The sequence below is a fragment of the Vombatus ursinus genome, unplaced genomic scaffold (genome assembly GCF_900497805.2).
Source record: "Vombatus ursinus unplaced genomic scaffold, bare-nosed wombat genome assembly UNPS02014941.1, whole genome shotgun sequence".
Taxonomy (NCBI): Eukaryota; Metazoa; Chordata; class Mammalia; order Diprotodontia; family Vombatidae; genus Vombatus; species Vombatus ursinus.
Genome location: NW_020954719.1, coordinates 5595995 through 5619147, shown reverse-complemented (window position 1 = coordinate 5619147; position 23153 = coordinate 5595995). Strand labels below are relative to the sequence as shown.

General features: G+C 37.7%; 1 protein-coding gene across 3 annotated transcripts in view; it reads left to right on the top strand.

The window, feature by feature from the left end:
* Nucleotides 1-23153, top strand: part of SENP1 (SUMO specific peptidase 1) — a 75518-nt gene that overhangs the window by 33270 nt on the left and 19095 nt on the right. For 2 of the 3 annotated variants that reach the window (XM_027844406.1, XM_027844407.1), the window contains exons 6-13: nt 2926-3097; nt 9216-9319; nt 9406-9698; nt 13231-13285; nt 14539-14577; nt 16117-16201; nt 16454-16609; nt 18626-18757. In XM_027844406.1, coding sequence (XP_027700207.1) covers nt 2926-3097; nt 9216-9319; nt 9406-9698; nt 13231-13285; nt 14539-14577; nt 16117-16201; nt 16454-16609; nt 18626-18757 — 1036 coding nt within the window. Of the gene's footprint in view, nt 1-2925; nt 3098-9215; nt 9320-9405; nt 9699-13230; nt 13286-14538; nt 14578-16116; nt 16202-16453; nt 16610-18625; nt 18758-21844; nt 22375-23153 lie in introns of those variants that run through there. The other variant, XM_027844408.1, reaches the window with a different exon arrangement.

The window sequence follows — 23153 nt, the reverse complement described above, 5'->3', positions numbered from 1 at the left end:
ACCCATGGGGTCCTGATGTTAATGTTTGCCTGCTCCAGCACACTGGATCAGGATCTCTCATTGGTTTGCTGAGATGGGGCTCGCCGCTGGCTTCCTGGGACGCTTCTTGTCCTGGACTGTACTTTTACCTGAGTGAGACAGACCTGTCCAAGTTTCTTGGGCTCAAAGATTGTTTCACCCCATCTTGTTGCTGGTTCTGCTCTTCCATGTTTTGTTTGGGGTCTCTACTTTATGGTTGTTTAGAGGTGCATATGGGAGAGTTACAGCAATTTATTGCTTACTCCACCATCTTGCCTTCCAGAAGTCTGTATATTAAAAAAAAAAATTTAATAGAAAAGTTCATGGACCCCTGATTTAGAATCCCTGCTCTAGAGCCATTAACAAATTTTTGTCTTGTTTTTTTTTTAAAAGTATATCCCTCCCTCACCCAGAGAGCTATCCCTTATAACAGAATAAAAAAGAGGAAAAATTGACAGTGTAGCAAAATTAATCAACACATCAATCAAGTCTGACAGAATATATAATGTTTTACATAGTCCTCTACCTCTGAAAAGAAGGGAGAAAGGTACATTCTCATGCCTCTTCAAGTCATACTTGATCATTATAAATATGCAGTGTTCAGTTTCAAATAGTGTTCTTGTTTACGTTTACATTTCTGTAGCCATTGTGTGAATTATTTTCCTGGTACTGCTTATTTTACTTTATATTAATTCATGTCTTCCAGTGCTTTCCTGTAGTCCCACTGTAGTCACTGTTTCTTATGGGACAGCAGTATGCCATCACGTTCATGTACTATGTAGCCATTCCTCAGTTATCAGTATGGACTTTGTTTCAAGTTCTTTACAACCATTAAAAATGGTACTATAAATATCTTGGTGTGTATTGAAGTTTTCTTTTTAATCATTGACGTTCTTTGGAGATAAAGCACTGAGATCTCTGGCTCAAAGGTTATGGACATTTTTGTGACTTTATTAACATAATTCTATATTCTCTAGAATGGTTTGACCAATGCACAGCTCTACCAATAGTTGCTTTAGTGTATGCCTTTCTTTCCACAATATCTTCACTGTTTATTGACTCTTCCCATCTTTTCTCATCTTTGTCAGTTTGCTTTGTGTGAGCTAAAACCTCCAAGTTATTTTGTTGTGTTTCTTTTATTTGTGTTTTGGAGCAGTCTTTCATATGATTGTTAATAGTTTGCAATTCTCCTTTTGAGAACTGTTTGCTCTCCACTTTGAAAATTTATCCACTGGAGAATTGCTTAACTAAAACCAATTTTTTGCCTGAGTGTAGTGTGGCAGCTTCTAAAATTCTGCTTTGGTGATGGACCTTTGGGTGATGACAAGATAATTCTTCTTGTTGTACGGGGTTGTACTTTCTGATTAGCATTGGTGGCCATTTACCAATAAAAATTACTTTTTCTGTGAAATATTTTTTAACTTTAGAACAAATAACCAAATAACAGATTGCAAATAGATATAATTTGAAGATCCTCATATATTCACTAGGGTACACATTTTACTCTTAACTTCTTGCCTAACTACATCCATTTCTCTCTGTTGGAATGTGAGCATTTTTCTGAAGCAGTAGTACTCGAGTTTTTCTAGGTTCACCTATCCTTCCATCCCTGCCACTCCTTCCTCTTCCATACCTTCAATACTGATTACCATGAGGAGTTGATAAAGATGGAATAGGAATAAGATAGTGTATTTCAAATTTCTTTACTCTTGTTTCCTGATTATTTTTTCAGATCCAGCCTGATTTCTCTTAGACCAAGGGAATCAGTGGCATGTACTGATTTAAAGAATTAATTTTATGTTAACACTGATGCTATGCTTATTTTGATTTAGTCAGATCTGTAGCCTTTTTCTGAGCTCTTAGCTAATGGGCAGGCATCTTATATGTACAGGATGGAAACAGATTAGAAAGAGCACACAGAGTCATTGACTCAGTCTTATGATTAAGGCTTAATTGGTTCTGCTCACAAGGATGTTTTATTTACAGCTCTCTGGGCAGTACAAAGAATATAAACTATTCTTTCTTACTTGGCCTTCTTTGTGATTGATGGTTGCAGAATTCTAGTTTGACAGGGATTTTTTTTAGATAGGAGACAGTTGAAAGCATTAAATCTGTGACTTGAGGAACATTGGCTATATAGAATAGCTACTGAAAGGAAGTGAATAATGAGATGAGAGAGAATTGACAGTGAAACAAGGAAATAAAAAGCCATGTTTGTTTTTGAGGAAGGCTTGGGCGCCCTCTGGTGTTGCCTCTCAGGATATTTTTGCAATTCTGTTTTCCATCTTAGTTGCAATGCTGAATCAGAAGATCATAAATCTACAGCTGGAAGGGACTCAGAGACCATTTAGATTAATTCGCTCATTGTACAGATGGGAAACCTGAGACCCAGGGCAGTTATATATGTTACCCAAGGTCGTGCAGATTGTAAGGTCCAGAGGCAAGATTTGAAGTCAGGCCATCCTGGCTTTATAGCCAGTGCTCTTTGGCTATCTTGTCCAGCCTCCTCATTTTATAGATGAAGAAACTAAACCTCTCTCGCTCATGTTCACACAAGGTCATAAATTTGAACAAGATCACAGAAGTATTAACTAGAAGAGCTGGAATTTGAGTCTAGGTCTTTAGCTTTTTGCTTCATCCTTAATTTATCTAAAAAAATGAGGTACAGAGTGGGGTGGTCATGAAGAAATATATGTGTGTACATGCATATGCATGTATATGCTTAAGTGTGATCTAACTAGCCACTTCCCAAGCATAGATGGATATGGATCATTTCTTTCAGGTATGGAAATTAATGCCATTGCATTTAGTTGAATTATGTTCTTTCCAAGAGAAAACAAATAGAGAAAATTAATCTTACCTTTTGTAATTGTCAACTGATTTTTTTGTCATAATTTCTTTTCACAGTGGGATGTCAAACACTTTTGTTGGAAAGTCAAATCATCACTGTCATATGACTGCATATGAAAAAACCTTTCCTATTAAGCCTGTTACAAGTCCATCGTGGAGTGGTTCATGTCGTCGTAATCTTTTAAGCCCAAAGAAAACCCAGAGGCGATATATTAGTACAGCAGAAGAGGTAAGAAAAGCTGTTGGTATTCAAAGGTGTGATCTCTTGCCTCACTCAGCTATCTGATATCCCAGTTTGCCTTTATTTTTCATCATTTTTGTTTTTTTAAATTTCTTTCTTATTTTTCATGATGTCTTTTATTTTGAAATTACATTCACTTCTGAATCTTCCCTCCCTTCTCTTACCTAGTGAGCCCTTTCTTATAGTAAAAAGTTAAAAAAGAGGAAAAAAATCAGTTCAGCAAAACCAAACGATAAATCATCTGTGTCTGACAGTATATACAATATTCTATACTTAGTCCCCCACCTCTTGACGCCATCTGGGTTCAAGCTTGGTCATTATAATTACTCTTGTTCAGTTTTGTTTTCTTTTGTTCTTTTCATTTACGTTGTTGTAATCTTGTATATTGTTTTTCTGGGTCTGCTTACTTCATTCTGTATCAGTTCATATTAATTTTTCTGTCTTTCTCTGTATTCTTCAAATTCATCATTTCTTATAACACAGTGGTTGTATTACCTTCATCTATCTCAATTTATTTAGCTAGTCTCCAGTTGAAGGGCATTGACTTTGCTTCCATTTCTTTGACACCACACAAAGTGCTACAGTGAATGATTTGGCTTCTATGAGACTTTTTTCTGCCTTTTATTTGTGTAGAGTATATGCCTAGCAGTAAAATTTCTGGGTCAAAGATTATGGATATTTTAGTGACTTTCTTGGCATTATTCCATATTTCTTTTCAGAATGGTTAAAACAATTCACAATTCCACCAACAATGTATTAATATGTTTGTGTTCCTGCAGCTCTTCCAGTATTCACCATTTCTCTTTTTTCATCTTTGCCAGTTGCTGGGTATAGGTTTTGTTTTATATTCTCTAATGAGTGATTTGGGTCAATCTTTTGTATAATTGTTAGTAGTTTGAAATTCTTCTTTTGAAAACTTTTTGCTCCAATCTTGGGGAAGTTGAGATAATTTTATTGTCATTTTCCAAGTCAGTAGTTCTTTTGTAAAGCACTTCGTGTGACTAGGTTTTAAAAAAACTTTTCTTGAAGAAAAAAAATTTTTTTCTCCAGCTATAGTTATAAAAGTGACCTAATCTCATTCCTTTCTATTTTTTTATGGTATCTTGTCCATCTTTCTAGCCTTGCTGTGTTTCTATCTAATAATCACCCCAGCTGTCATTCACATTTTCTAAAGAAATAAAGGAGGTATTTTGGGTGGGTTCTTATTTTCTCTATTGCCCTCATTTCTTTCATTTTTTTGGGTGACAGATTTCGCTGAATTTTCTCTTCTCACTTGAGCAATGTCCATATTTCCCTTTCCTCATTTAGGATCTCACTTTAACCTTGCTTCCTTTGAACCTAATAGGCTAGATGAGTTAGATGTCATTTCTGTTAAATGACTTTCACTCTCAATCCATCTTTAAAAAACTCAACATAAAGAACAAGAAAAGAAGTGAAATCCAGTAGTCCTTGCACCCCATCCCCTTGTTCCCCAAAAAGAAGGAGAAAGGGTATGTATATGTGTGTTTGTATGTCATCATACTTGAGAATTAGAACGTTTTGTGACCATGGACTGTTATGTTTCTTTGGATGTTAAGAATATTCTGTTTGGCATTCAATTCTTTATGGACATTAAGCAAATGTTAAACACCAAAAGCCTGTGATTATGGTTTGATTATCAACTGCATGAAAGGAAATATAGTATGCAGTTGACAGATTCTTATTGAATACTTACTGTGTGCAAGGCTGTATGTTAGAGACCATTATAAAGATATGTAAGGTGTTATTATGTTTGTATAATATTTTGTAATTTTAAGAGTTTTCACATACATTATCTTGTATAATCCTGATGACAACTTCTTGAGGTAGATAGGATAGGTATTATCCTAGTTTTTCAGATGAGGAATTGAAATTGAGACCAGCTAAGGACCTTAACCACAGTCACACAGTGTGGTTTAATGGAAAGAGTTCTTGACTGTCTTTGTCAAGACCGGAGTTTAAATCCTGCCTCCTACACTTATTTGGGTAATAACTTTGGACAATAACTTCTCTAAACCTTAGTTTTTCAAATGTAAGATTGGAACACTTGTACTCACTACCTCTGGGTTATTGTGAGAACTAAATTAAATAGTGTATATGAAAATAGTTTGTAAATTTGTAAAGTGTCATACAAATGTAAGGAATTTCTATTAGTATTAATAGTAGTTATATGAGAAAACCACAAGTCTTTTGACTCCTTTCACTTTGCTACATTCTCTGGAGTATGGACCCTGCCCTCAAAGATTTAGTTGGAAAGATAAGACAAAAAATAAGTTAAATAGTGACGAGATGTCACAAAACAAAATATGACTAATTGCCGTATTATTGGTTATAAATGGTGTGATTTCTGTTGATTCCCTCCTAAAAACAAGAGGAAATAGGGAAAGAAGGTATCGAAGGACTAGAGTGACAGAACAGTCAATCAATAAACATTTATTAAGTACCTACTATGTGCAGGGCACTGTGCTAAGCTCGGGATACAAAAAATGTGGAAGATAATATCTGCCTTCGAGGAGTTCACAGTCTAACGGGGGGGGTGGTGATAACAAACAAATATATGCAAAGAAGCTATATACAGGATAAATAGGAAATAATTAACAGAGGGAAAACACTAGAATTTAGAGAGGTTTGGAAAGGCTTCCTGTCGGAGATGGGATTTTGTTCAGTTGTTTCCAGTCATCTCTGACTCTTCGTGACCCCATTTGGGGTTTCCTTGGCAAAGATACTGGAATGGTTTGCCTTTTTCTTCTCCAACGCATTTTACACATGAGGAAGCTGAGGCAAGCAGGGTGAAGTGACTTGCTCAGGGTGACACAGCTAGTAAGTGTCTGAGGCCAGATTTGAATTCAGGAAGATGAGTCTTCTTGACTTCAGGCCCAGTGCTCTATCTCCTGTACCACCTAGGAAGCCAGTAGGTGGAAATGAAGAGGGATAGCATTCCAGACATAGAGGACAGTCAGAGAAAATGCCTGGAGCTGAGAAATAGAGTGTCTTGTTTGTGGAACAGTGAAGAGGTCAGTATCACTGGATCGAAGAGTCGATAAATACTTGGTGGGGAGGAAGGTATAAGAAGACTGGAAAGGTACAAGAGAGCTAGGTTATGAAGGGCTTTGAAATGTAAACAGAGGAGTTTATATTTGATGCTGGAGACAATAGGGAGCTATTGGAGTTTATTGAATATTGGGTAACATGGTTGGATTTGAGCTGTAACTCACTTTAGTGGCTGAGATGGGTTGGAGTAGTGAGAGACTCAAAACAGGCAGATCCACCAGCAGGCTATTGTAATTGTCCAGGTGTGAGGTGATGAGAGCCTGCACTATAGTGGTAGCAGTGTCAGAAGAGAGAAGGGCTCAAATATGAGAGATATTGCAGAGGTGAAATCAACAGGCCTTGGCAACAAATTGAAGGGGGACAAGTGGAGTGAGGAGTCAAGGATAACTCCTAAGTTGTGAGCCTGAGGAAACGGGAGGAAGATGATGCCATCTACAATAATAGGGAAGGTAGGGGCAGCTAGGTGGTGCGATGGATAGAGCACCGCCTGGTGTCAGGAGGACCTGAGTTCAAATCTGGCCTCAGACGCATAACACTCACTAGCTGTGTGACCCTGGGCAAGTCGCTTAACCCCAATTGCCTCATATAAAACAAAACAAAACAAGAATAATAGAGAAGGTAGGAAAAGAAAAGTTTAGGGGGAAAGATAAAGAGTTCTGTTCTGGACGTGTTTGTTTTAAAATGTCTATTGGACATCCAGTTTGAGATGTCTGAAAGGCAGTTGGAGATCCAAGATTGAAAGTCAGCAGAGAGTGGGCAGTTAGGTGGCGCAGTGGATAGGGCTCTGGCCTTGGAGTCAGGAGGACCTGAGTTCAAATCCGACCTCAGACACTTGACATCTTGACATGACACTAGCTGTGTGACCCAGGGCATGTAACTTAACCCTGATTGCCTCACCAAAAAGCAAAAAAAAAAAAGAAAGTCAGCAGAGAGGTTGGGGCAGAATAAGATTTGAGAATCATCAGTATAAAGTTGGTAATTAAATCCATGGGAGCTACCGAGATCAGTAAGCGAAGTAGTATAGAGGGAAAAGAGAAGAGAGTCCAGGACAAAACCCTTTGGGACACTTATGGTTGGCTGGTATGCTTTGGATAATGATCCAGCAAAGAAGACTGAGAAGGAGAGATCAGACAGGTAGCAGAAGCAGGAGAGAGTGCTGTCCTGAAAACCTAGAGAGAAGAGTGTCAAGGAGGAGAGGGTGATCAGTAGTGTCAAAGGCTACGGAGAAGTCAAGGAGAATGAAGACTGAGAAAAGGCCATTGGATTTGCGAGATCATTGGTAGTTTTGGAGAGAGCAGTTTTGTGGAATGATAAAGTCAGAAGCCAGATTGTGAAGGTCAAGAAGAGAGTGAGAGCTAGCAATACCACCACTAGGTTTGTATCCTAAGTAAAAGGAAAAGGACCTATATGTACAAAAATATTTATAGCAGCTCTTTTTTATGGTGGCAAAGAATTGGAAACGGAGGGGATGTATATCAATTGGGGAATGACTGAACAATTTTGTGGTATATGATTGTGATGGAATAGTATTGTGCTATAAGAAATATAGAGCAACTCAATCACTATTGATTAGAGAAATGCAAATTAAAACAACTCTGAGATAACACCTTACACATATCAGATTGGCTAATATGACAGAAAAGGAAAATGAAAAATGCTGGAGAAGATACAGGAAAATTGGAACACTAATGCATTGTTGGTGGAGTTGTGAACTGATTCAACCATTCTGGAGAGTAACTTGGAACTATGCCCACAGGACAAGCAAACTGTGCATATCCTTTGATCCAGCAATACCACTACTAGATCTGTATCCCAAAGAGATCATAAAAAAAGGGGAAAGGATCCACATGTACAAAAATATTTATAGCAGCTCTTTTTGTGGTGCAAAGAATTGGAAATTGAGGGGATGCCCATCAAATGGAGAATGGTTGAACAAGTTGTGGTATATGAACGTAATGAAATACTGTTGTGCTAGAAGAGATGATGAGCAGGCAGATTTCAGAAAAATCTGGAAAGATTTACATGAACTGATGGTGAGTGAAGTGAGCAGAACCAGGAGAACATTGTACACAGTAACAGCAACATTGTGCAACGATTAACTATGATAGACTTAGCTCTTCTCAGCAATACAGTGATCTAAGACAATTCCAAAAGACTTGTGATGGAAAATGCTATCCATATCCAGAGAAAGAACTATGGAGTCTGAATGCAGATTGAGGCATGCTATTTTCACTTTTTTTGTTGTTTTTTGCTTTTTCCTTCTCATGATTTTTCCCTTTTGTTCTGACTCTTCTTTTACAACATGATTAAAGTGGAAATATGTTTGACATGATTGTGCATGTATAACCTATATCAGATTGCTTACTTCTTGGGGAAGGATGAGAGAAGGAAAGAAGGGAGAAAAATTTAGAATTCAAAATTTTATAAAAAATGAATATCGAAAATTATCTTTGCATATAATTGGAAAAAAAATGAAATACTATTAAGGAAAAAAATCATTCTCAATTTAACACACATTCAAAAAAACCCATTTCTGTATACAAATTAGAACAGAAAAAGAGGATTATGTGTGAAACTACAAATCTCTGTTGTATATAGATTGCTTTTTAAAAAAAAGTATAAAGTAAATTAAACATGTTACACTTTCAAAGCTATCCTACTTGTCTGTGTTTCCATCTAAACTTCCTTTTGTTCCTGTGTGCCTTTTTTAACATTGTACTGGGGAAAGTCAATATGTATACAGATACATACGTACTAGTTAATTTGAAGAGGGAGAGACCATTAAAATTGGGGAAACCAGAAAAGGCTTCATGGAGGAAGTGACCTTTGAGTTGAGCTTCTAAGGAAGATAATGATCCTAAGGTGCTGACAGAAGGAGGGCCTGTATTTTAGGCGCGGAGTGTACAAAGGCACCACAATTCCTGACTGTTCCCTTTCTCTTCCTTAGGAACCTGCCTGAGTTTTGGCAGAACCTTGGAAAGTCCCAAACACTGCTTTCAGAAATAAATACTTGACTCTTTTTTTATTTTCTTCACAGACAGTTCGAGAAGGAGAGAGAGAGATCTACAGACAGTTGCTCCAGATGGTTACTGGAAAACAGTTTTCCATAGCCAAACCCACCACACATTTTCCTTTACACCTGTGAGTCACAGAAACACAAATTTCAAGTCAACCTGATGCCACCATTTAAATTACTTGATATTGAGATTGTATTCTTCTCTTGTTAGGTCTCGGTGCCTCAGTTCCAATAAGAGTGCTGTGGAAGATCCAGCGTTTAAAGATTCAAACTCCTATGTAGCTCAGACCATTGGCTCTGACACTCCATCGAGCAGCTCAACCAGCGTTTTAAATACCCGAGAACAGCTGTCCCACCCCACTATACCATTTCCCCAGTCTCCCTACCTTCCAGATGTTGCTACAAATGAATCCAAGAATTCTGATCTCCACAGTCAGCCTCACCAACATCCTTCTCCTCCACATCAGCCAAATCACATACCAGCTCCAAATGCTCAGTCTGAAGGTAAACCTATTGTTGTACAAAGAGTGTAACCAACTACTTGGTTTTTTTCCCCCCTAGTGTCTAATTTCTACTCCCAAATCAGAAATGCTATGTCTAGTCTGACTTAACTAGATCTGGAGGCTTACTAACTACAGTACAACTTGTGATTAACTAGACCTCAAAAAAATAGAATCCCCCAATTTTTAGATAAACATTTATGAGAGCAAGGCAAATGGCAAGAGACAAGCTAGTAACAATTTAACTGTGCACATTTAGACTTACAACCTACTCTTGAAGCTATTTTTTTTTTTACAATGGGACTTGTCATTCAAAAATATCCATTGGCTCTATGCTCAAGGTTGACATGATTGATGGTTGTTCATGGTTATTCTACTGAAGCACTTTGGGATCCTCAGTGTTGAAGGAAAGCAGTCCTGTGTTCTAAGCAGTTGGAAAAAGAACTCGAGCATACTTTCATAAAGCAGGGGAAGACAGTGTGCTGAAGATAGAGAGATGGGGCCTGCCCTGAAATCAGGAAGGGAGGCATCAATCTATGTAAAACAAAACAAAAAACATTTTGTTGGGAATCAAAGTAATCCTGGATCTGCCATTTACTACCTATGTGACCTTGGGCAAATCACAGAACCTCTCTGAGTCTCGGTTTCCCATTTTAAAATGAGGTGTTGGACCAAATAACCTCTTATGTCACTTCTAGCTCTAGATCATTAACCTTTTTTTTTTTTTGAGGCATTTGGTGTTAAGTGACTTGCTCAGAGTCACATAGCTAGTAAGTGTTATGTGTCTGAGGCTGGATTTGAACTCAGGTCCTCCTGACTCCAGGGGCAGTGCTCTATCCACTGAGCCACCTAGCTGCCCCTCTAAATCTATAATCTTGTAATGCTCCTATGACACTGGTTCAAGTCCTGCTTCTGACACATATTAGCTTTGTGACTGGGGAAGACATTTAGCTTCTCAGTGCCCTCAGTTCAACCTTCTAAGACTGTAATTTGTAGGCTGGTTGTCCATCTGCCTTTGTGGAGGAAGTTTCTGTGCTTGAAATTCCCAACACAAATGAAATCACAGTTTTGAAAACCCTTCTGTTGCCTTCTACCCCCTGAAAAAAAAAATCAGAAAAGTAGTTTCATAGATTATAGAAGGATTTTCAGTAAGTGTTGAATTGATGGGTTCTGCTTAACTTTTTCATTAACAAGATTAAGTTAACTAGAACACCCTGTTCACTGAAGCATTCTATTTTACTGTAATAGGTCTTTTTGCTGAACCCTGGGGTAACTTTTTCCCCCATACTTATGCATTGAATACTTTTGGCAATTAAAGCACATGATGATACTTGCCGAAGAAGGTAGGAGTTCTTCTCCATATTTTAATTTCTAATCACTTGTTTCTTCTCTACCTACACTTTAAAAAAATTCTTTGAAATTAAAATTTTTGTGTAGGGATGAAATCTTGAAAGTGCTTATATACTGTAAGGTTTGTGTTAAATGAATTAGTTGTTTTTACATTATATTCATTTCCAGATACATCCCTCTCACCTTTCCTATCCAACAAGTCATCCCTTGTAACAAAAGGTTTTTTTTTTTTTTTTTTTTGCTTAGGCAGTTGGGGTTAATTGACTTGCCCAGGGTCACACAGCTAGTAAGTGTCAAGTGTTTGGTCTGAGGCCGGATTTGAACTCAGGTCCTCCTGACTTCAAGGCCAGTGCTCTATCCACTGCACCACCTAGCTGCCCCAAAAGTTTTTTTTAAGAGTCACGTTTCCCACCTCAAGGTGGGAAGTGATAGTCTAGGTGTAGAATGAGACATACATTTTCAGACAGGATCAATATGTGGATTTGTTTTGCTTGATTATATTTATTGATTACAAGAAGTGATTTTAATTTTTTTGTTGTTATTGTGAGAGGGAGAGTTATGAGTAGTAATGATAATGATTTCCAAAAAAAAAGAAAGAAAAAAAATATCATTGAAAAATTTTAAGATTCACAGAAGAGAGCAAGAAGACATGGATAAGTTAGATGGTATTGTAACTACCATTTTAAACTTATGCTTTAAAAAAACTAAATTCTGTGTGATAGAGACAGAGTTTCATATGCCCCTTTTTCTGATTGTATATGGAAGAGATCACATTTGTTGATGTTTTTCAAATTCACAATACTTTTAAAAAAATTTTACAAAGAGAAAAAAAATTCAGCAAAGCTAGCTCATCAACCATATCAGACCGCATGTGTAATATTTCATACTCTTCCACCTCTGCAAAAAAGAGTGGGAGTGACATATTCTCCTCTCTTTTTGGGCTAGGCTTGGTCATTATAATTATACAGCATTCAGATTTTTTTTGTTCTTTCTGCTTATATTATTGTAGTCATTGTGTGTATTCTTTTTCCTGGTTCAGCTTTCTTTACTATGCATAAATTCATATCTCTTTCTGTGCTTTTCTGAATTCTTCATTGTTTCTTATGGCACAATAATATTCTCTTACATTCCTGTAACTATAGTTTGTTTATCCATTCCCCAATCAATGAGCATCTGCTTTGTTTCCATTTTTTTGCTACCACAAAGGCATTGCTTTTTTTGTTGTGTGTGGGACCTTTTTTCTGTCTTTTTCTTGCAGTATATTCCTAATTATAGGATCTTTGGGTTAATGGTATGGATATTTTAATGTCTTTCTTAGCACAGTTTGAAATTGCTTTCCAGAAGACATTAGCCTGTTCACATCTTCAGCCCTTTCAACATCGACTATTTTCATTTTTTTTTTGTCATCTTTACTAATTTACTAGGTGTGAAATGAAATCTCATAGTTGTTTTGATTTCTGTCTAGAGATGCTGAGGTTTTATGTGTGTATTTATTCTTTATCCTGCTCCTTTACTGAACCTTCAATTGTCTCAATTTCTTTGCTAATTCTTTGGGGCTTTTTAAGTAAAACATGTCTTCAGCTAGTAGCTATACTCTTGTTTCTTCTTTACCAGTGTTTATGCTTTTAACCTTTTTCTCTTATTGCTCTCACTAGTATTTGTAGAACCATGTTAAATAACAACAGGGAAAAGGGAGCATACCTGCTTTGCTCCTTTTGTGGGAGAGATGTTCATCTCAGGATTTGCTTCTTAATGTTATTGTATTTCATCATGACAATTTATGCTGCAGGATTTTTCAGCTGGAAATTTAATGTTTTCTGACATTAGATCTGGTTCTCATCACTTTGTGCATTCGTTAGCCCTTCTAACTCATCACAGTTTCATCCAACTGTGTTCTCTTTGTGGAACTGGAATATAGCCAAGAATGGGAACTTGCATTGTAACTGATGTACCAGGGGCAGGTAGCTGGTGCAGTGGATAGAGTACCGGCCCTGGAGTCAGGAGGACCTGAGTTCAAATCCGGCCTCAGACACTTGACACTAGCTGTGTGACGCTGGGCAAGTCACTTCACCCCATTGCCTCACCAGAAAAAATTAAAAATGTATCAAAGTACTATTGATTATTACTAATAATTGTATAAGTAATTATTACTTCTTATTAATTGAGTGTTCTTTGTTTTTGTCTAGGATCAGACTCTGTCATTTTACTCAAGGTGAAAGATTCCAGAGCTCCCACTCACAGGTAAACTTTGGAAACATCCATGTTCTTGCACAAGTGTGGAAAGCAAGCCAGTAGGAATCCCTGTCCAATGAAGACTCCCTTGATTGGAGTGAGGGCATAAGGAATATGAGGCAGGATTTTCTGTTAGTTGTTAGGCTAATAATATTTGGGAAGACAAGGAGATTCACTATTTAACACAATTAGTAAATACACATAGTTCTATACTGAGGCTTAGTTCTCTTAAAATAGCTCTTATGAAAGAAGGGGTTATTGGGGTAGGGTTGACCTTCACTACAGTAGGCATGGAGTTAAGTTGTTACCCTGTTTCTGTACGTACTATGTTATATTGGATATATGTGGAATCTTGTGGTTTTCAGTAAATAACTGTGATTGGGTTGAGTAAATTTTAATTCAAACGGGATTTTTTTTCTTGTCCTTTTAATTTTACTTAACTTTTTTATTGTATTTTGTTTTTCACATAACCTTCATTTCTCAATATATTTGTTTTTCCTTCCTTTTCCTTGAGAACCATTCTTCTTAAAAGAGTCAGATGAGCTTTCAAGAGCCTGTGTGTGCATATATTTTTAAGAGAATATAAATACATTTGACTAACATTACATTTTTAAGAAATTATGACAAACTCGCTTACTTTGAACCGTGTGGGGAAGAGAGTAATCGCTTCAGTTCAGTTTATTTATCTTGGACTGCGATGTGCTTCCTCATATTATGTTGATCTCTTCTCTGGCCCCTTGGGATAGTACTAACCTTTATTTCTTTGCCAAACTTTGGCCCTTGTCTCTTGATTTTATTAATTTGTGTACAGTTCCTATATGACTATTTTCCTTTGATGCCCAAGTATAGCTTTTTTTTTTTTAAGACCTATAATTTCATTGGTGTTGGAGGCCTCACTGTTAAGGAACTTCCTTGACCAATGCATTTCAGTACCTTCTCTGTGTCGTATGATTTTAGAGAATTGTCTAGAAGCACTGAGAGGTTAGATGACTCACCCAGGATCACAAAGCTAGTGTGTGTTTGGGGCAGGACTTGAACTCAGGGCTTCCTGATTCTGAGGCTAGCTCTGTAATTACTATTCCATGCTGCCTATCACCTTTCTGCCCAATCATAATTATTTCATTTGGTCTAAATGTCTTTTAATTTGCTTCTAAGTTGTCACATTTAGTTCAGTTTTAAGTCCTTGGTTACTTAGTGAAACTATTTCCACTTTTCCATAAGCCTACTGTTCATTTGTCACATTTTCTTTTCCTCTTCTGTAGTTCTTCCTTCTTCCAGGCAGAGCTGTGGATCAAAGAATTGTAAGTTACTTATTTTTGGAATGTTTTTACTTTTTTTCTATCCAATTTTTAATCCAAGTAGCAAGCCAGTCATCTGGTTAGTCAATAAGAATTATTCAATTACACTGTCGGTTGATTTTTTAAAAATTCTACTGGAATTAAAGCATTTTAAATACTTAGTTTTGTTAGATATAAAATAATAGTTGAAGCCAAGTTCAATTGGAAAAGTATTTCAGTGTTAGTCATTATTTAGAAATGGAAAGTAAATGTTCTTTTAGTTTTCACATTGGTAAATATAATGTACTAACATTTCAGAGATCCAGAGTACACTGGCAAAAGTGCTAGAGCCTTTAGCGCTCAGTTTCCAAAACAGATATGCTAAATGGGTTTTTTCAGTATTCCATACCAGGACTGGTTCTTGCTCCAGAAACCCAGGCTGTGGAGACTTCATACATAGTTATTCCTCCAACCTGCTACCAGCCTTCCTACTTTTACTAATGTCCCTTGCTGTCCTCTTTGGATCCTTGGGGGGAAAACCCCCAATATATTTTACCATAGCTTGCACACTCAGATTTTTTCCACAAATACAAATTGTGTTGAGAACCAATGAGACTAATAGAAAGGAAAAGTATTTTAAACCATCTTCTTGGCTTCTTTTCGGCCCTGAGCACCCAGGATCATAGATAAAGAGCTGGACAGGATCTCAGAGGACATCTATTCCAGCCTTCTTTTTACAGTTGAGGAAACTGAGGTCCAGGGGGAGGGTAAGACCTAAATTAAGGTGAAGGTCACACAAGTAGTGTTCAGAGCCCAGGTCCTCTAATTCCAGAGCTAATGTTCTTTCCACTGTATTGTGTTGCATAATGGTGATATGTGTGCCATCCTGTAGAGAAAGTATTCTCACTTTATTCATTCTTAGTCAATTTGATTTAGTTTCTTTGGTCTGAGAAGGATATTAGAATGGATAAGAATAAGAAAGGGAAGGGAGGCTGGTACTTTGCACTGAAGACTGTGACTTGCAATTACTGTAGGGCATTAGATAAGACTTCCAGAGCCTTCATAGTAAATAATCACCAGAGCTAGTATGCTGATGTTGAGCTCTGATTGTCCTGTCATCCTTGGCGGTTTTTTGGAGGAATTGCATTGAATTGACCATTTACAAAGCTAATCAGTAGTGTAAGACAATCTTCTTCTAGAGTAGTGGTTTTATGTATCCCATGTATTTTGTAGCTCCGATGGTGCAGACGGTAAGTGGGTATGCTTACATAGAATGGTTTGGATATTATGAGTATGAACCTTACTGGGAGCTCACAATGTTGTTAGGGTTTTTCATTTCTGGTGCTCCCTTCAGGGCCAGAAGCAATTTCAGGCAGTGCTCCTTATTCCTCTCCCACTCCAATTTGAAGTAACCAAATCCCCTTTCATGGTTGTTTTTTTTTGGGGGGTGAGCAATTGTATGTAAACTCACATAATTCATATTTCATTCTGAATATGCATCTGAAATATGTTCAGTGCTAAAGAGATATCACTATTTGCATCATCTTTTTTTCCAATTCCTAGGACCAGTGTTTATGATTCTCGAGCCCGGGAGAGATTACGTAAAATTGAAGAACAGAAAGCTCTGGCATTACAGCTTCAAAACCAGGTAAAGGGGTTAAACAAGCCCATGAACTATCATCAACCCAGCCAAGCTGAGACTTTATAAAAGGGCACCTGAATTTGGGATGAAGCCTGTTGTAACAGCTTAGATGGTGCATTGTATGTTAAGTCTATCAAATATTCTGCAGGCTGAAAAAAGAATAGTTTTTCTTTCTCTCTCTGGCTTGCAGCACTCAGAGGTAGTAGGCCTAAGTACAGTTACTGCACAACCCTCTGATTCTGAAGGTCTCTCTTTCAGAGACTGCAAGAACAAGAGCATTCGGTACATGATTCGATAGATCTGCATCTTCGAGTGCCTCTTGAAAAGGAGATCCCTGTCACAATCACCCATGAAGAAGAGAAAGAACCTGGTAAGGTGACTGACAGTGAAGACGAATTTCCTGAAATCACAGAGGTGAGTTATATCCAAGGGATATTTATGAACAAGCAGATAGATCATGTTTTCTGCTCCATTGGAAAGACAGGAGCCTATTTCAGAGAGCAAAAGTAGAAGAATAGAAGAATTTCGTTTTCACTGCTCTTACTATGAAATGTTGATATTGAGCTTGATTTTATATTCGATAACATTGAAGTAATATTGATGATAGAACCCTGATTTCTTGGAGGAACTTCACTGAAACACCCTTTATAAATGTTACTATCTATTTTTACTGAGTAACACTTTTGTTTTTATATCACATTATCTTCCAAATAACTTTAACTCATATTTGACCCAGGAAATCTCTTATTACTTTCACAGTTGGTCAAAATTTGCCATGTACCTTCAAGTTAAACATTTGAATAAAGCCTCAATGGATATCAGTTCTTGAGCATTCTAGGTCTCAGAAATATGCTTCTTCAAGCAGTATAGGATGATTACTTGTTTGCCCTAAGACTGTGTACCATTTGAATGTACCTCCTCCCTTACCCTAAGATGTACTACCTTCCCTTCCCAGAGAGCCATCCCCCTTAAAAAAAGAATAAAAAAAGAAAAAAGAGGAAGGGAAAAATCAGTTTAGCAAAACTAACCAACCCATCAGTCGAGTGTGACAATGTATTTTGTGTTTTACGTTCACAGTGAGAGGAAGGTACATTTTCTCCTTTCTCCTTCATGGCCAAATATCATTAAAATTATACAACATTTGGTTTCTTTTGTTGTTGTTCTTCCCATTTATGTTGTTGTAGTTATTGTGTATATTGCTTTCCTGGTTCTTCTTATTTCACTTTGTATCAAGTCATCTGATCTTCATTAGGTCATCATCAGGTCATGCTTCTCTGAATTCTATTCATATTCATTGTTTCTTACAGCTCAGAAATATTCCATTACAGTTGTATACCCCAATTTATGTAGTCATTATCAAATTAATGGCCATCTACTTTGTTCCCAGTGCTACCAATGAGTTTTTAATGTTTTATGTGTTTGAAGATTTTGGTTTCAAAGAATAAGGTCAAAAATCTTTGCATGTTTTAATGAGCTACTAGTTAATCTATATTCTTCTTTACAAAGTTTTGTTGGTAATAAGTATATATCCTACATACATATTATATTTTTTATCAGAGAAAATAGCTCTCACAGGAAATAAATTTTTTTTTTAAAAAAGGTTACTTTTCCCAGAGAACTTGCAAACTAGTAAAACAAATGTATTGTTTTATTGAAAATGTTTTGGGCTAGAGCATAAAACTAGAAGACTTGATGAGCACTGAATGTTTGAAAGCAAAATTGGACTAGAGAATTGAAACAATATCCCAGGCTCAGATAGTCATGTGAAACATTAGTTTGGCCCTAACATAGACGTCTGTCAATCAATAAACATTACATACCTACTTTGTGCTAAGCACTGGGGATATAAAGAATGACAAAATATAGCCTCTGTTCCCTTTGCTCTCTGTATGTTCTCAAGGGGCACACAGTTAATAGGAGAGATAACATGCAAACATTTATGGACAAACAAGCTCTATGTAGGATAAATAGAGGAATAGAGGGAAGGCACTAGAGTTAAAGGATGTCAGAAAAGGCTCCCTGTAAAAGGTAGGTTTTAGCTAGGACTCGAAGGAAACCAGGGGGCAGAAATTGAGGAGGGAGAGCATTCCAGAAATAGGAGACAGCCAGGGAAAATTTCTGGAGTTGGGAGATGTTGGAACTGTCTTGTTTCAAGAACAGTAAGGAGGCCCCCTGTCATTTGAGCACAGAGTAAAAGAAAAGGATTAAGTGAAGAGAAGGGGAGGAAAAGATGCAATGGTGAACTCTTAAGTTGTCAGGAGGCCTACTGGAAAGGAACAGGAGCCAAAACATAGGTGAGAAGGATGGGGAAGTATTCCTTTGCATCTCAGTGAAGATTATAGCCTTGTGGTGATGGTGGTGGATCTCCAAGGATCAGTGGAGATTGGCACCTGACTGCAAAAAATGACATTTATTTGATTGGTTCTTTAGGAAATGGAGAAAGAAATAAAGAATGTGTTCCGTAATGGCAACCAGGATGAGGTTCTCAGTGAAGCATTCCGCCTGACTATCACCCGCAAGGATATTCAGACTCTCAACAACCTGAACTGGCTCAATGATGAGGTAATTTCTCATCTGTTTCAATGTTCAACCCTTTTTGGCTAAATGGAATATTAGTGAATGGGCCGTGAACATAAGAAGTAGATTCATAGACCAGCTTCATTTTTCCCCTATTGGTAGAAATTGGAAGGAGTAAAAAACATTTACTAACTGCCCATAATGTGCTGAAGCACTTTACAAATATCATCTCATTTAGTCCTCACAATAACTCTAGGAGGTAGATGCTTATTATTAACTCCATTATATAGACAAGGAAACTGAGGCAGGCAAAAGTTAAGTGACTTGCCCCAAGACACACGGCTAGTAAGTGACTGGGGCCGGATTTGAACTCATCAGAAAGATACTCCTTTCTCCTCCCCTTTCTGCCTGTAGTTGTTCCACTTCCTGACTCTGATCAGTTTTCTAAAACCTCTTCTAGTTTCATCTATCATCTTTTGAGCAGGCATCACATGAGTCACTGTTTCTTCTACTACCATCAGGCATTTCTACTTTACAAGCAGAAATTCTACTTTACCATATAAATCAGCTTCTATTTTTTTGGTTTTTATTTCCTCCTTTTGTCCCTGAAGGGAGGTGAGTAAAATGCTAGAAGTTAGGCACGAGAGCTTGAATCCCTAAGGAAGAGGCCCAAGCTTGCCACTTTAACTCAGAATTTTGACCTGGAGAAACGTCTCACTTTCATACTGGGTCAAAATTGACTTTGCAATATAGTTACTTTTAAGTTTTGAGCAGGGCCTGGCTAGAAATCAGTTGTGAGCATTCTAGGTATCAGAGATGTGCTCTTTAAAATAGCACAGGAGGATTATTTGTTTGTACTCTGAAACTATGTACTATTTGAACATGCTTCCTACCCTAACCCAAGACCCACTGTGTATCAGCCCTCCTGATGTGGTTACATGGCAAGAGGAAACAATCTAGCAAAATAACCCAATGAATTTGTTCAGGGATTTGTGGCAAGTTATAATTGGATGTGTCCAGTGATAGGACTCTCAAGCTGTGTCTGTTACTGCTGAAGACAGTTGGTGTCTAACCTAAAAGACATCGTAGAATTTTTTTGAAATTGGTATACTGCTCTATCTCATGTTGTTAACAAGGAAGATTCACATTTGTCTTTTCTCACTAAAGCTCAGAACTTCAAGTAAATTAGTATACCTCCCAATCTCATTTTATCTATCTTTCACCTAAGCAACTAGGGGTTTGTCTGATTTGGAGAAGATTGTTTCAAAGCCAAAGATGATAGCTGGGTTGGATATCTGTTCCTGATTATCCGCTTCTTAAGCTTACTTGGATGATTAGGGTCAGAGAACTCCCCTGACTCAGGATCTGGAGTAAGACTCAGTCCCAGTGTGCAATGCCAAACCAGTTGAGTGTTTTTAGTATTTTGTACAACTGAATATAGTAGATACCCAGATCCTGCTTTTTTAAGAACCTTCAGAAAAGTATCAGATTCTTGAATTTGAGTTGTCTCAAGTCAGTAGAGTCCTGGGGCTTTGATTGGATGGCATGGTGTCCTGAGTCCACCACTTTGGGCACCCTCTGGACCATGTCAGTCAGACTAGTTCTATTTTCTATTTTGCCACAAACCACTTTGCAAAAGGTGCATATCAGTGGCACATTACTCTCTCACTGTGGTATTTTGATTCAGAGAAAGGTCTGAAACTCTCCTATTCTTGGGGATGCTAGTCTTGTTTATCTGAACTCTGCAGAGTAGCATTAGGACTTTGGAGCAAGCAGTGTAAAAAAAAAAATAGCCTGACTTCCCCATAATTCTTTCAGAGGTGGGGGACTAAGGGTATGGAACATCACACATAATTTCCAGTTTTTTGAGTTTGTTAGTTTTGCTGAACTGTTTTTCCCCCCACTTTATTCTTTGTTATAAAGCAGCCATTCTCAAACCTTTTGGTCAAAGGACCTCTTTACACTCTTTAAAATTGTAGAGGAACCCTCCAAGACCTTTTGTTTATATGGGTTATATCTATCAATATTTACTGTATTGGAAATTAAAACATCTTAGGATTAATATTAAAGTAGTCTTGATCTCGTGGACCCGCTAAAAGTGTCTTGGAGATCCCCGAGGGTCCCCAAACCCTGTATTAAGAACTGCTGTTATAAAAGATGGCTCTCTGGGAGGGGAGATGCATTGGGAAATGTAGATGATATAAAATCAAAAGACATTAATAATTTATTTTTTAAAAAATAAGCCTGACCATATCACTGGGGAAGATGAGAACCAAAAGACAATCAGCTGCCTCATTGATTTGAAAACTTTGGCTTGAAGACACTGATTTATGATTTTATTTTATTTTTTATTTTTTTTTGCTCCCTCCTTCCTTACTAGTATTTGAGTAAAGTGGCTAACAGGACCAAGGATTGTAGTTTTTTTTTGGTCATACTTGGAAAGAGCCTTCCAGGGGGCAGCAGTGAGTGGCATATGAATTCAGTTCTCGTTTGCTTTTTTGATGAAAGCCCTTACTGAAGAATCATTTATCAGAGTTCTTTTTCATATCCTTGTATTCTTGAGAGGTGTGGCTCTTCACACTTAGGGAGAAGGAGTCAAGGCAGCTTGTGGCAGGGCATTATTTAGTGGAGGAGAATGGAAAATTGGTAAATACTTAGAGGGAGAAGGTAAGTTCCCTTGTCTGCTTCCCAGCTCATCTACCTGGGACAACCCACTTTGCCATAGATATATGGAAGAGAGTTTGGAGCTCTTTTGCAATGGAAGGAATACCTGTCTTCTGAATAGTTTTAGGAGCATTGTCAGCCCTGAAGATAGACACAAATGCCCAAGATGAGTACTCTGTGGAGGCTGCCAGCACAGAACCCACATCTCATCCTCATACAGTAGACATTGTAGGAAGGAATTAAAAGTTATCACCTGGCATTTCTTTACCCACTTTGAAAGACATCACTTCATTTCTAAATTATGGTCTCTTTATTCCTTCTGAAATTTCCCTTTTCTCACTCCCTTCAAACAGGTGTTTCTTTTAACAAAGAATTCATAACCTTTTTAAAAAATGCACCTTTCAGTGATTTATAGGTCTTTCTTCATCAGAAGAAGTGGCTGACAGGTATTATTCTCCCCGTTTACAGATGGGAGAACTGAGACCCAGGAAGGAGAAGGGAAGGCTCCCTCTGGTAATGTGCGGAACTCACAGAAATTCAGACTTTGCACCTGAGAAGCTGTTGTGCCAAAAGTCATTCATTAAATCAGGAGTGGAAATCAGAACACTTTTTTTTTGCTCCATTTGTGCATAAAGCCATTGGATCACTCCATTTCTGGGTGACTCCCTTAAAAGAGGAGCAGGCCACTACTAATGGTCAAAGAGCAAAGCAAAATATGAGCAAGTCCCTTGGAGTCCTGTGGCCTTTGCATTGGAGCAGGCTGGACATTCTTCCTCCTTTTTGTGCAGGGTAAATCTGCTTGCCAGAGTTCCCAAGTTGGTTTGTGAAACATCATCTATATTAAGAAATTGATAGAAGTAATTCAGGCTCTTAGGAAGAACACCACTTGCCCAGGGCAAAAGCAGATAAGCAATGGGTACTTTATTTCTCTGTATAGCCCACTGCATTCATGGTCATTTCATTTCTACCAGAAAAGCCAGAATGGTTAAAGGATTATTCTCCCCCATCTAACTTCTGTCCTGGAGTGATCTAACTTCTCTTTGCCATTTTCTACTGTTTTTTGGTTTTTTTTTTTTGGTGGCAACTGGGTGCAATTTCTTTTCTGATTATAATTTAAAAATCTGAAATAATAACTACCAGTGTTTGCCAAAATGAGTCAGAACAAAAAAAAGCGTTGGGAGTTTTGAATACTGCATTTCCTACTTTCCCCAAAAAAGGAGAGACTGAGGAAATCACAAGCAGCACAAGTTTGGAAGATTACAGCTAGAACACACACAGCAGATGTTAACAATTCTGGAGCCCTAGCTGACTGGACAAACTAAATGTCTGCTTTACAAATCTCATCTCTTGAAGTCGATGATCACAGCTGTTGATTTCACCAGCTATTGAGCTTCAAAGCATCCCTGTGCTGTAGAGGAAGTGTTCCCATGTGGTCACTAATTGGGAAAGCCAAGGAATGGACTTTACCAGAGGTCTCGTGATCTCTGTGACAGAATCAGTTCTAGAATCCTAAGTGCTTGACTTCTCTTTGGTGCCTGGAACCGCTCAGAATTATAAAAGTGTCAGATTGACCGTGGACATGGATATGGGATTATCTCAGTTCCTCACTGGGCAACAACTCAGACTAAGTGTTGTTGAGGAAATCAAGCAAGGTAATGATAAGAGAAGTACAAATTTACGCAACTCCGAGGTTTCACCTCTCAACCAGCAAATGAGCAAAAATGACAAAATATGGAAATAGTCAGAAGGGCTTCAGGAAGACAGATACACTAATAGA